General features: G+C 39.8%; 1 protein-coding gene across 3 annotated transcripts in view; it reads left to right on the top strand.

The window, feature by feature from the left end:
- Nucleotides 1–13,278, top strand: part of LOC141802585 (CUB and sushi domain-containing protein 3-like) — a 448,333-nt gene that overhangs the window by 293,692 nt on the left and 141,363 nt on the right. For all 3 annotated transcript variants that reach the window (XM_074686127.1, XM_074686129.1, XM_074686128.1), the window contains exons 13-15: nucleotides 10,382–10,564; nucleotides 10,828–11,154; nucleotides 12,742–12,936. In XM_074686127.1, the coding sequence (XP_074542228.1) occupies nucleotides 10,382–10,564; nucleotides 10,828–11,154; nucleotides 12,742–12,936 (705 nt within the window). The remainder of the gene's footprint in view (nucleotides 1–10,381; nucleotides 10,565–10,827; nucleotides 11,155–12,741; nucleotides 12,937–13,278) is intronic.

The following is a 13,278-nucleotide window of genomic DNA, read 5'->3' as shown; positions in this document are numbered from 1 at the left end:
CCCATTACAGCACTGACCATACAAAAATGTAACCTTTCTAATAGTCTGTCGATGCAGTAATTTGAATTAAATTACAATCTGTGAAACACTGAGAGGTGAGCTCTGCTGCCGAATAGGACCTTGTGTGCCTCATTGGTCGCCATCATCGGCAGATTTATTGTCATAATGAGGTCACAGTGCTGTCTCTGGTTTCTCAAAGTGGTGAGACAATCACACATTGTTTTGAAATACATCCGTCCTTTATTGTCTTTGAGTTTGGATTCAAGGTTCAGAGATACAGTGAAGAAATGATGACAGAAGCAGGGCGGTCTAATTAAACCTAATGTATTGATCAATTTGACAATCTGTTGAACAAATAGGATCAACTGAAGAAGACTGTCTTAATGGGTACTAAAACAGTATCATTAGACAAGGAGGCCCATGTTCAAAATGGATCAGGGTGTCATGCCACATGAAAATTTACAGACCATCTGCTTAGAGCCTCTTTTTTTCTTTCCATGTTATTTTCATTCTCATTAATTCTACTGATGAATTTCTCCATTATGATCTAAGAGGAGTTTATAAAGTAATGATTTACCATATTAATGCATCTATGTGATAAAATATGGTGGAGCTGAAGACCAGCAACCCCCTGCTGGAGGAATACACAAATAGGGCAATCAACAAAAAGACAAAAGTGAACAAAATCTTAAGGTACTTAAGATGCTGAGGAGGATCTGTTTTAATTGAACTCCCTCTCCACCATGTGGCCTGGAGTCTCTGTCGAAAATGACTTTTAGCGAGGTGTATGCCTGTTTTGGAATTAAATGAGGGTCGAATTAAAACAAATTTTCTTTGTTCAAGAAAACTTTTTTACTGGATACAACTCGCTGAGGTAAGGGACTTATCAGTATAGTTAAGTAGCGCAATGGTTTGAAACGTGAAATCAAGCAAACGTAGGAGCTGGCTGTATGTTAGCAACTTTGGCATATGTAGGGTAGGGTCTTTAAAAGTGGAAATATTTTACGTATGTAAAAAGCAGTATGATGTCCTTGTAAGATATATGTGTTTAAATAATTAAACATCAAAACAACAGAAGGATTTTTTTTCTGCACTTGTACAGATCAGCATCACAAAGAAAGAAAAAGTATTTCACAGGAGCATCAAAATTCACACAAACAGAAAGTTCTTTGCAGGAGTTTTAATCTCCAGAAAATGAACTCCAGCATCTTTGGAATCAGTCAACCTGTAAGAGAAAGACACTTGAAAATGATCTTTTTCCCCTTTTTCATTCATAACAGCAGCTGAGAACTACACGGTAAAATGAATATCCTTAATTTTTAGTTTCCAGCTCCAACCCAAAGCCCTGACAGTTTTAAACATCAGTGTGAGATAAATGTGTTTGTCTGTGAGCGCTGGCTCCATCAGACACAAGATTTACTACAAAGGCAGGTGCTTGTGGTAATATTGAAGGACTGCGTGAGATCTATGTGGGTTTTTAAGACAGAAAAGAGAGGAAGTACACTCAGTGCGTGTGTGTGTCAGTGCGTTAGTGTGTGTGAGTGTGTTCCTAAAGATCCCGTAGACCTTGGCTGTGCAATATAAACATTATCAGTAACTCTAGCCTTGCTGCAAAGTCACTGATGCACTGCACAACACTTTGTGTGTGTGTGTGTGTGTGTGTGTGTGTGTGTGTGTGTGTGTGTGTGTGTGTGTGTGTGTGTGTGTGTGTGTGTGTGTGTGTGTGTGTGTTGGACAGGTCCTCCATCAGTGAGCCAACGAAGCTCCACCAACAAGTCACTCACCTCTTTCACACGCTCCCTCTCTTCCCCTCTTTCTCTCTGTCCGTCTCATTTTTCCTCATTAGCTCTCTCTCTGTCCCACTCTCTCTTTCCTCTCCCTCTAAAATCACATTTTCTCTTTCACTTTCTCTCTAATGCACTGTTGTTTTGCTCCTCTGCTTTTGTCTTTTTTTTTTTTCCTCTCTGTGTGTAAGTCTAGAATTAGACACCACTCTTCTTTGTGGTTTCTTTTCAGCTGACCAGTCCTGCTCCTTGTCTTTTCTTCCTTGCTTCATGTGTCTTCCTGTGTCTTCTCCTCTGTCCTGTTGTGTCTTTCTCTCTGTCCCTCTCATTTCCTTGTCACCATTCATTTATTATTAAAGCCAAGGTCAACAACCTGGCAACACTTTGACCTAACTTTCTGTTGCATTGCATACAAATCAGGCTCACACATACACACACAAACACACATAGTGGACAGCCTGGCTGTGATGCAGTTCTTCATCCTACTATCAATCCTTCACAACTAGAGATTTAAGAGGCCCCTGCAACATTATAGATGTTATTTCATCAAAGTTTCAGTGAGTTTCTGTCTCCTCTCTGAATAAATGAATTATCAAGAGCTTCTATATGTGCCTGCCTACACAATCCATAAACAGGTTGTTCTGAGTTTAAAGCATAAAATTTACATTTATATGTGTGTTTGGGTGTTTATTTGTTGTGTTGTGAAGCACTTTCAAAGCACAATATCTGGCTCAATTCTCAGAGTGCAGCACTAATAAAAGAGCGCCTCAGTGATTTAGTTTCATTTTCCATGATATGAAAAAGAAAGTGGAGTTGTAAACACACAGATGCATGTTCGAGTTTCTCTGTATGTGTTCACAGAATGGTATCTGACTGAAAGATTAGCTTGAAAATAGAAACTGTCACAGCCCGGGTTAAAGGCAGTCAATCAAACTGATTACAATAGCTATCTCTGGCTTTTCCCATTGAATCATTAAGTCTGTCCTAATTACTTGCTCTAGTGTTGTGTATTATTTGTCTCATTGTTGAACACAGAGCCGATTTTAGAGAATGATTTATATTCATCAAACCAAAGCAAGAGAGAAATGTTCTCAGTTTTTGAAGAGTGGGGCTGCTTGTTTCACTTTTCAATTCCTGCACAACCTAAAGTGGGGTGTCATTAATTTTATCAGCCATTGTGAAAGACAGAAAAAGGAAATTTTGTGTGTGCTTATCGCAGGGGTATTGAATGTGTTTTACTCCCCCTCCTCTTGTTTTCTTTATAACCAGTGATTCTGTTACAAAGCCCGCTCAAATTGTTTCTGAGGTCTCTGTGGAGCTTTAGCCGTATCCTATCACCAGCCCATCTTTTTGCTTTAACTTTGAGGGGCTGCCGCAGAGTGGGATTTCAGAGCACAGACATCGCTTTCTATAATTCAAATGAAGCAGCTGCCAATTGGATTGATGTAGGATTCAGCACTGCACACAGAGTAAACCTTCTGTTCCACTTAGGACTCACAGCTGATTCCTGCCAATTTAAACAGACACAGGTGCTCATTCCCACACGCTCACCTGCTGCCTACTAGAGCCCTGTTTTGACCAAGGATGTGGAGGGTAGAGAGGCTTATTTATCAGATTCAACCATCAGACTGACTGTGTTTTATTTCTGTGCTTTTGCGATGCATTGGTCTTTAAGTAACACAACTGCTCAGAGTTTGTCATATCACAAATACCAAGTAAAACGAAAATCACTCATATTATAATTTTCACTCTAAGTTCTGTGAATCACCCTCCATGATGTAAGTCTGCATGTGTAGTTATTCTGTTTCAACAAACAGACAAAAATGTTGCAAAAAACATAGGACACTCAGTGCCAACAGCTGTCTCAGCCTTGTTTTTGGTATCATCTCATTTCACTAAATAACTTGTGGGTGACTCCAGCGATGAGTCATCCTTCAACCTTCAGCTTCTTTAAGTGCATCATTCTATCCCATCATCTTGTGTTATGTAATGCAGCAGAGACCAATGCAGCATAAACATGAGGTGTCTGCTTCACATCCAGTTGTAAAATAGGTTTAGGTGGCAGACGTGTTGACATTATGACAAATCTGTTTTTCATTTCAAACATCCTACACGCTGGATGTTAGCAGGTGCACAGCACGACGTAAGAATACCTAATACTCTACCATCAAATCTGAACACATCGTATAGCAGCTCCTTTTATCAAGAAGAAAAGATACAGCTCTTATTTGTGAATCTAGATAGAAATACATTGCTCTTTCTTCCCCTTTGTCCTCCTCTCTTCTCTGGCTGGATCCCATCACAGAGTCATAATGTCAGCTCTTACTTTTAACCATTTTCATCTGCTTTTTATGGTTTTCAATATGTGATGTATTTTATAGGGAATATAGATGTCAAGGTGGATTTTTATTGCACAGTTGACCCCAAGCACAATGGACCTGTGTTTGTGTGTGTGTGCTGATAAAAGCTGCAGTGTGAGCGTGCGTTGGCACCCAGTGTGTCTGCTTTTGCACTGAACCACTAAGCAGTTTACAGGAATTAATTAAGTTGGAAATTTGGATACATATCATGTAGTGACGGTACATTACGATGATGCTACAGGACATCGTAAAGAACCTCTCGTATCTTCATATCTGATATATCACCTTACTAATAATGCTGACCATTTGCCTTTGGTAAATCTTGTTATAAATATTTACTGCATGTGTTAGTTTTGTGGTTTGGAGCTCATGTCTGGTAACTGTGCTGTAGTCCAGGTCTGGAGCAGGACCCTGTTAATCAATCAGCACTGAACAGATTTTCAGTCAAAGCTGCAGAAACACCATGAAATAGGAATTCATAAAATATTCATTCACAATGTAACCAGAAATGTGGTTCAATTTTACAGTCAATAATCTCACTATTGGGTTACTGAGCCAAAGCTGCCCTCTTTTTACTTGTGTGCGTGTGTGAGTGTGTTCATATACATGCAGAGGTAGCCTGTGAAGGGCAGGGCATATTTAATCACACAGCTGTAAACAGCATTTTATTTTCATTCCATGAATAATTGACTAGTATAGTATTCAATTTTCCCATAGCCTACAGTGTTACTGATAATGAAAATTGAAAAAAAAAGAGGAGTGCACGTAGCTTAGCCCATAATCAAGCATCAATGACTGGATTCAGACACAAGCATTGACTGGGTTTAGACTGGAAAGAGGGACTGCAGGACTATGACTTATCTCTGATTGGAGACTTCTTTTAGTTGTTTCCACTTTGTTAGTAAAATCCTGACAGTTTGAAGAGGGGCTCACATGTGCAATCTTCAGTAGAGGTGCTGCACCACAAATCCTCTTTTTCATTCACATTTTTTGCATTAAACACAAGTCAGAGCAGTTCACTGTTTTCAAAATGGAATGGAACCATTAAGGAGATGACAGGGTTTAAGGTTAGCGGTTTTAGTGAAGAAAAAATAACATTAGCAGGATGCTAAAGTTAGCCCACTAAAATTGATGATAACTTTACTTTACTAAGCAAATAATGATATTAGCCGCAAAAAGGACTTATCACTGAATACAAGGTTTTTCATTAGTTCAAGTTCTGATCAATAGCAGGTGAGCTTTTTTTTCATGTATTTATTTCTTTTTTGTATTTCCTTATTTTGTGTTATTTATATGTCAGAAGGATCAATGAGTGTGTCTACCTAATATGTAAGCCACAGTGCACATTTATACACAACACACAATGTTTTGGCTTCATTGGTCATTTAAATCCCCAGATACACTGACAGGATCAGTCAGGATCCTACACAATCTGTCCAGCTTCAGATTTAAGTTTCAAGGTTTAAGGAGCTTTATTGTCATGCCAGCACACATTTGCACATGGATATCGTGAATTTTTACCTTTGAGGACCTGGTTTTTAAGCCTGTTGAATATTTGGAGAAAACAATATGTAAAATAGGATAAAAAGCAAAGGAGAAAAGGAGATAAAAGGTAGATACCCTATGTATGAGGCAGAGAAATAAACATCTTTCTAAGCATAGAAATACAAACAAACTACATTTAAGGCCTTGCACACATTTAGCTGGGTGTTAAAAAAGAAAAAATAAATAAATTAACATCCCCCTGCCCCTCTATTTGGTTTTGAAAATATTTTTGTCCACACGCAGCAAGCAATACCAAACTCGTAGTTGGTGGTGTTTTTCAGACGTGAAACCCATACCATCCAATAAGAATGAACCCCTGTCAATCGGTTCTGACGTTCGAGCGCCAAAAACTCCGTTTCCCTAGCATCTACATGAAAACACAAAACCGCTGTTTTCCGAAATCTTCACGTCAGCTGGAGTTTTCAAAAAAACATAATTTTCAGTGAGGTAAAACTGCAGTTTTGAGTGGGTGTTGAAAAAAAATGTAGTTTCCCAGACACCCGGCTAGGTGTAAACATGGCCCAAGACAGCTGAATTTAGCACATGGAACATGTGTTCACAAAGCTGCAAACAAGGACTCGACCGAGACTGGAACTAGAATGGACTCAAGTTTGAACACAGAAGATTCTAGACTTATCTTGGACTAAATATTTGATGGCCTGACTACAACACTGAGGCTTAACGTTATGAACTATGTATGGCATCGGAAAACTGAGTGTATCAGTGATGTTTTGATAAATTCATTTTAATCCAAATTGAGCTGATTGTTATTCAGAAGTTTGATCGCAGCTTCCAAGACAAGCAGTTTCATTACAGCTTTTGCAGACTTAACAGACAGGTGTAAGTAAACAGTGTCACCCTCATGAAGAACACAAAAGAGGTCTTTTTTCCTCATTGGTCATAAAGTTCGTTAAAAGGCTCATCAAGAGGAAGCTCCAGATGGTCTAGAGCTCATTACGCCTGTTCTACACATCCCGTGTTTTGAAATTGGTGCTTTAACCTCTCTTTAGTACAGTCTATGAAGGCTTTTATTGGTTTTACCCTCTTTTGTTTTGATGCACACAGAGCACTAAGACAAGTTCACTCATGTAACCTTTGTTTGGTTATTAATTTTAGATTCCCCAAAATGTTCTCAGCTGGAAAGAGGGAGCAACAAAAACATCTTAGTGAAACAAAAATTGCAGGAAAAGTCTCTGAGGTTTGGTGTCCTGTTGTGTCACCTGTGCTTGCTGCTCATAAAATGTTTGTGAAGACATCCAGAGTTTCACTGACGATGTTGGAACAACAAGCTTATTACCGGGTCATGAAACAGTCTCAACCTGGAGTTGAAAAGTTTTTTACAGCACACTGAGTGATGTATTTCTCCCTCAGATCAAAGAAAACAGCCCAATTATTATCTATGATCCTGAGAAGCAATTTGCAGAGAGCTGTAGGTTTATGGGAGTAACACCATAAAGTATAAAAAACAACAATTTGTGCAGCTTGTGTAATAAGGGCAGACAGAGATTGATGTCTTTCTTTTATGGATCTCACATCTAATCAATCCTCAAAAGCTCCTCAGTGGCCTGGTTTGAAAACCTGAGAGTAGGAAAAAAAAAAGTCAGTTTTCAGAGTGTAATAAATGAGATCATTTTAATTCTACAGACGGTTCTCACTGATGACTACAGTGTGAACAAGTCAATTTGAGCCACTCCCTTTAGGTTGCAGATTCAGACAACCACAAGCTAATTAGACTGGCTTGGTTTCTAATTGCTTCCCCATACTGCTTCTCCTTTTGAGTATGAGACCTCGCACTTGATTCCTCTTCTGCGGCTACCAGAGCAGCCTTAGATTATTTTTCGATTTAGTTTTATGTGTTTAATCCATCTTTTGATTTCAGACAGCGATGAGGGATACGAGTCCCTCAAAATGAAGCACAAAAAAAGATGGATCGTGATGAACATATGTAAAAGCATATTAAACAAAAAGATGGAAGCTTGCATACAACTTCACATTTAGTATTCAATTACTATTAACTAGCTAGCTGTAAAATCAATTTCCAATTGGCCAGCACAGAAGAATGGCCAATAAGCCTTTTTTTTCCCTGGAATCTCATTATCTAAACCAAATCTATTGCTCTACTCTCTCTCAGATCTTTAAAAGTAGCCCATTTATACTGGTTTGGTGTGTGTGTGTGTGAGTGTGTGTATGTGTGTGTGTGTGTGTGTGTGTGTGTGTGTGTGTGTGTGTGTGTGTGTGTGTGTGTGTGTGTGTGTGTGTGTGTGTGTGTGTGTGTGTGTGTGTGTGTGTGTGTGTGTGTGTCCTGCTCATTTCTTTCTGTGCATACTTGCTGTATGTATTCCCATGGACAATATGGTGTGAGCATGATTGAGTATTATAAAGCAGAGTGGAAAGGGGGTCAATGTGCAACTGCAAACACAATATCGAATACACACACACACACACACACACACACACACACACACACACACACACACACACGCACACACACACGCACACACACGCACACACACACGCACACACACACGCACACACACACGCACACACACTCACTATAAGGAGTCTAATCCCCTTTGTGAATCTGTCAGCCTTGTTGTTACAGCACAATAGGATTATTTGTGTGTGTGAATATGTGTGTATGTGTGTTGGACTGAAATGTGTATGGGATGCTATGGAAGGGACAGGATGTGGATCTGTGATTGTTTGTGCATGCACGCATGTTTGTGAGAAGTAGTACTACTATAGGAATCTTCCAGGAGTATGCCTGTTTTCACTCCAAAGCAATTTGTTCTTTCCTCTTGTGTAAGGCAGAGTGTGTGTTCAAGCACGAGTGTGTGTGTGTGTGTGTGTGTGTGTGTGTGTGTGTGTGTGTGTGTGTGTGTGTGTGTGTGTGTGTGTGTGTGTGTGTGTGTGTGTGTGTGTGTTAGGCAGGTTGTGATTGGTGGAGTCTGTGGGTCTCATAAAGACAATGTCATGATGGAAATTAATGCAATACATCACAAACACGCACATGACCACGCACACAAACACACACACCTTTGCTTCCTGCCATGGGCCGCTCCTGTAAATAAAACCGAAAATAGGAGAGGAGAGCAAGGGAGAAGAGGAGGCGACGGCTGGGGGAAGAGGGGGGTATGTTTTTAGAAATACAGCACATTAAATTTTAAAGAGAATCATATGACACATTGGCACCTTTTTGTAGGGTCAACGACGGATATGTCCAACCTTATGATCATGTGGAAAAAAAGAGGTGTCATGAATACTTGCAAACTCAGGGGAAGCAGGCACGCTGAACGAGATGGATGCAAAGTGGCTCCCGGCTACGTGAACAAAGAAGTCGAAGCATTCATGAAAATACTCCTGACACAGCAAAACAAGAGCCAATCAGCAAGACTCTATTCAGCTGGCAGTATTTTTCTGCTCAAAATGGATGATGAGCTCTGGTAGTGAGGCATGTTGGTGCACAGCAGGGAAATATGACCTCTGGGCATATGAGGCCAATGATTTGCAATGGTGACCACAAATACTGCACAAGCTTAACTCTGGCTATTTGATAAGCTGGCTGCCAGATAGGTGCACTGCTGCTAGTCCTTGTGTTGGGAAAAATTACAACCTCACCTAACATAACACTACTGTTCTTTCAGTTTGTTGTCACTTGATGCAAATTACTTCCAGATATATTTACCTCATGGGGATGTGATTTTCAATGACTTATTGATGATGATTTATAGAATGATGGGCACATTTCTATAAAATTAACTCACTGTGTATGATCGCTTTTAATGATTTTTGAGTCCAAATGAACAGAATAACATCGTCTGCATAATGTCGATGCTACAGCACCAGGCTCTAAATGTCATGCTGTTTACAACCCTTTTCTGCCTGTTCACTACAATTCTGATTAAGACAGGAATTTACCCAAGTTGTTGTACCTTGAACAACAAAGTGACACCTTTCTTTTGTCTTTGTGTCTGTTTAAAAGTAGTCACAAGGCTAAAGACAGTTCAGTCACTCTTCTGTTAGTATTTCAGTTTGTTTGTTTTTTCTGTTTTTTTTTCTTGTTGGCCCTTACACTGTTCACATTGTTCATTTGTCAGCAGAGCAGTGACAGTTACCTCATGTGTAGCATCATAAAACAAAATAAAACGTATATATCACAAAAAAACATTACAACAATGTTATTATAACATCAATATCGTGTGGTAGGAACTGACTCTAATGTTTGAAAATACATTGGAAAAAACTTCCTTGGGGTGTGTTTTTAATTTGCAAAGCAGTCGGAGGTCTCAGTATTTTGGCTTCACTTTTGGGAAGCCATCATTACATCCACACTTTCGCACAGTTTGTGAAATGATGTTACACTGTTGATTTTAGGATAGTGTAGCTATGCTGTAGTTGAACTCAAAGCCTGCTGTTTTAGCTTGAATTAAGCTGCATAGTTTTTTTTATTCTGTTCATATTCTGTGATTATGCAGCAAAAAGTTATTGCTCTAAATTTGCATACATTGTTAGTCAAGGTCAACATTTAAGTCAATTTAATTGTTGATTTTGACTTAAAGTCTTTTTTTTTTATAAAAACTGTGAAAACCGTTGTGCTTCAAAATTTGTGTTTTAGTTGTTGGACTACATTGTGGCACAAAGGACTTACACTCAGATGTTTTCATTTCTCCCTCTCAAACTGTTTATTTCCAGAAATTGACAAAGAGAGTTGTGGTGACCCAGGCACTCCTCTGTATGGAATAAGAGAAGGAGACAGCTTCTCAAACGGAGGCATCCTGAGGTTTGAGTGTCAGTTTGGCTTTGAGCTGATTGGTGAGAAAACCATCTCCTGCCAGGACAACAACCAGTGGTCAGCAAACATCCCCATATGCATATGTAAGTACCAAAGTCCTCTGTGGATATTTAGTCATACATTGTGTTCCCTGTTGTGATGCTGTTAACATTCAAGCCTGACCTGTCGTCATGGTGACAGAGTTTATTATGGCCTGGAGCGGGTGATGACCGATGATGCTGTGGAGATGAATATTTAACTGAGATTTTCTTTCCCTGCCCCCTTTTTGCTATCCAAAATGTAATCCTCCCATCTCTTTGTTTTCATCCATCTGCCTCTTTTTTATTCTGTTACTTTTTCCCCAAAGTCCCCTGCATGTCCAACTTCACAGCCCCCTCAGGAACCGTCCTCTCGCCAGATTACCCAGAAGGCTATGGGAACAACATGAACTGTGTGTGGCTCATCCAATCCGACCCAGGCTCCAGAATCCACTTGGCCTTTAATGACTTTGACCTGGAGGCCCCTTATGATTCTCTAACCGTGAAAGATGGCGAGACAAATGATGCTAACGTCATCGGGAGGTTCTCTGGTGCCGAGAGTCCCTCCCATTTGACGTCTAATACCAACACGCTGAGGCTGGAGTTCCAGGCGGATCACTCCATGTCGGGGAGAGGATTCAACATCACGTACAGCAGTATGCCATTTATCTTTTTCAGTGTGCTCTGGCCTCATATTTAATGCATATCTCAGCCTAGCCTGGTTGCAGTTTTATACAATAAGAGCGCCTTTAAAACAGAAACAGTATCCATCCCTTCTTGGAAATGGCCTGTGGCATAAACTCAACTCATAATTCATGATACTCTTAGTTTCCATCACAAGAATCACTTTGATACAGCAGGCAAACTTTACCTCTAAACTATTAGCTGTTAAGATGTAACATTTTTCACCAAAGCTTTTTAAATCTACTGAAAGTTAAAGTTCAAACAGACTGGAGTCTTCAAGACTTGTTCTGGAAAAGAAACACTATCGATTGGACAGGGGTCATGTGACCGATGCAGCAGCTAAGAATAGAAGAGCAGGTTGCAGAACAGAGAGAAGGATATGACATGGAAGTTATTAAAGGAACATTTTCCCCTGTTTGTCTTACACACAGTCAGATGAGATGATTGATGATGTTTTCATCTAAGTGCGTCCAGCTCAGACAGAGGTCAAAGATGCATTTTAACCTCACTTAAAACATAAGACGGGAAAGAAGCACGAACTGTACGCCTGTTTCTGTCAAAGTGAAACAATAAACCCTTCAGATACTCTCAAATGTCCTTTTTTAAACATCACACTCTGTGTCTTTAACCTGTGTCGAAATAGAAATGGAGATTAGTGTTTGGACGTCAGGTAAATCTCTGATGTTCTGTCTGCATCGTAAAGTTGTAAGCTGCGCAAACTTTTGTAAAAGATCAAAACTTAGGTGACTCTTAGATGTATTGTCAACAACAGGATACAACATGTACAGTAAATAAGACAGTGTTTGATTTGTTAGAGGGCAAATTTGTTCTCATTTGATGATAATGGCCCTGCTTGCTGTCTTTGAGCTAATTTGGGCTTTTACACGTCTCTATACCAGGCAAACAGAAATAGAAACTGATACTGATCATTTTATCTGGCTGTGAGTCGGATGGCAAACCGACACATCTCTTGAATCTTGAAGCCTTTCGTCACAGTTTGATTCAGTTTATCAAACTTTTTCTTTTTTTTCTTTTTCACTTTCTGGTCACTGCATTTTTCAATTTTAAATCTCTATCACCTGATCAAACCCGATTGCTCCGTCTGGCAAAACATGGGCATTTAAAGGTTGGACTTTACAGCCTTTTAATCTGATGAGCTAGACGATATCCTGCTGCAGATATGCTTACATGAGTTTTATCAGAGGTTACGTTGCTTTGATCCAGCCTAAGCAGAGCAAATATACTGTAGCTTGAGAAATAAGCAAAGATATAGAATGGCAGAGCAGAAAATATAGGAGATGTGTTCCAGGACGATTTTATAGAAGCTCTCCTGGCAGGGAGTGAACACTGAAAGACGTCACATTGCAGCAGTAGGTCAATAGGATTATTTTTTTTTTAAGTTTCATCAAACAAAGAGTAAAATGAGCCCACTAAGAGCCCGTTGAGTGCAGTTCTCATAAATCTTGATAGCTTTTTTTTTTTCATGTATGTGCCCATCTGTTTCTGATGGTGTCCAGTCTCATTAATTCTGTGTCTCCTTGTAACTTTTTACCCTCTAGCTTTTGGCCACAATGAGTGTCCAGACCCTGGAATCCCCATCAATGCACGCCGCTTTGGAGACAGCTTCCAGCTCGGGAGCTCCATCTCTGTGGTCTGCGAGGACGGTTTCATCAAAACCCAGGGAACTGAAACTATCTCCTGTCAGCTAGAAAGAGGAAAAGTCATGTGGAGTGGGCCCATCCCAAAATGTGAAGGTAAATACTGCTGATTAAATCATCAACTTGGGAGCAATATGTCATCCCAGATATCATCATACTTTGAGGACCCAGGAGGTCGCAGGAGGTGGAAATTATCTGCTGTCGGTCCATTGGAGAGAAAATGTATATGGCGGTGGTTAGTAAATCCAAATATACTATTTATACACTGCTGCTACTTACAGCTTTAGTCCACAACTTCATTGTGATTGTATTAGTATTAAAGGATATAATATCCTTTCCAGTTACCCTTTCCAGTTTCCTCATCAAAGGATTCCTGGATTTGACCTTAGACCTTTGAAAATGATTGTTTCAGAACGAACAGTGAAAAAGGTTTGACAT

The sequence above is a fragment of the Halichoeres trimaculatus genome, unplaced genomic scaffold, assembly GCF_033239565.1.
Source record: "Halichoeres trimaculatus isolate MK-OKI-2021-1 unplaced genomic scaffold, fHalTri1.1 fHalTri1_scaffold_14, whole genome shotgun sequence".
In the NCBI taxonomy this organism is placed as follows: domain Eukaryota; kingdom Metazoa; phylum Chordata; class Actinopteri; order Labriformes; family Labridae; genus Halichoeres; species Halichoeres trimaculatus.
Note: the sequence above shows the minus strand (reverse complement) of the source record. Positions and strands in the feature narration are given on the sequence as shown.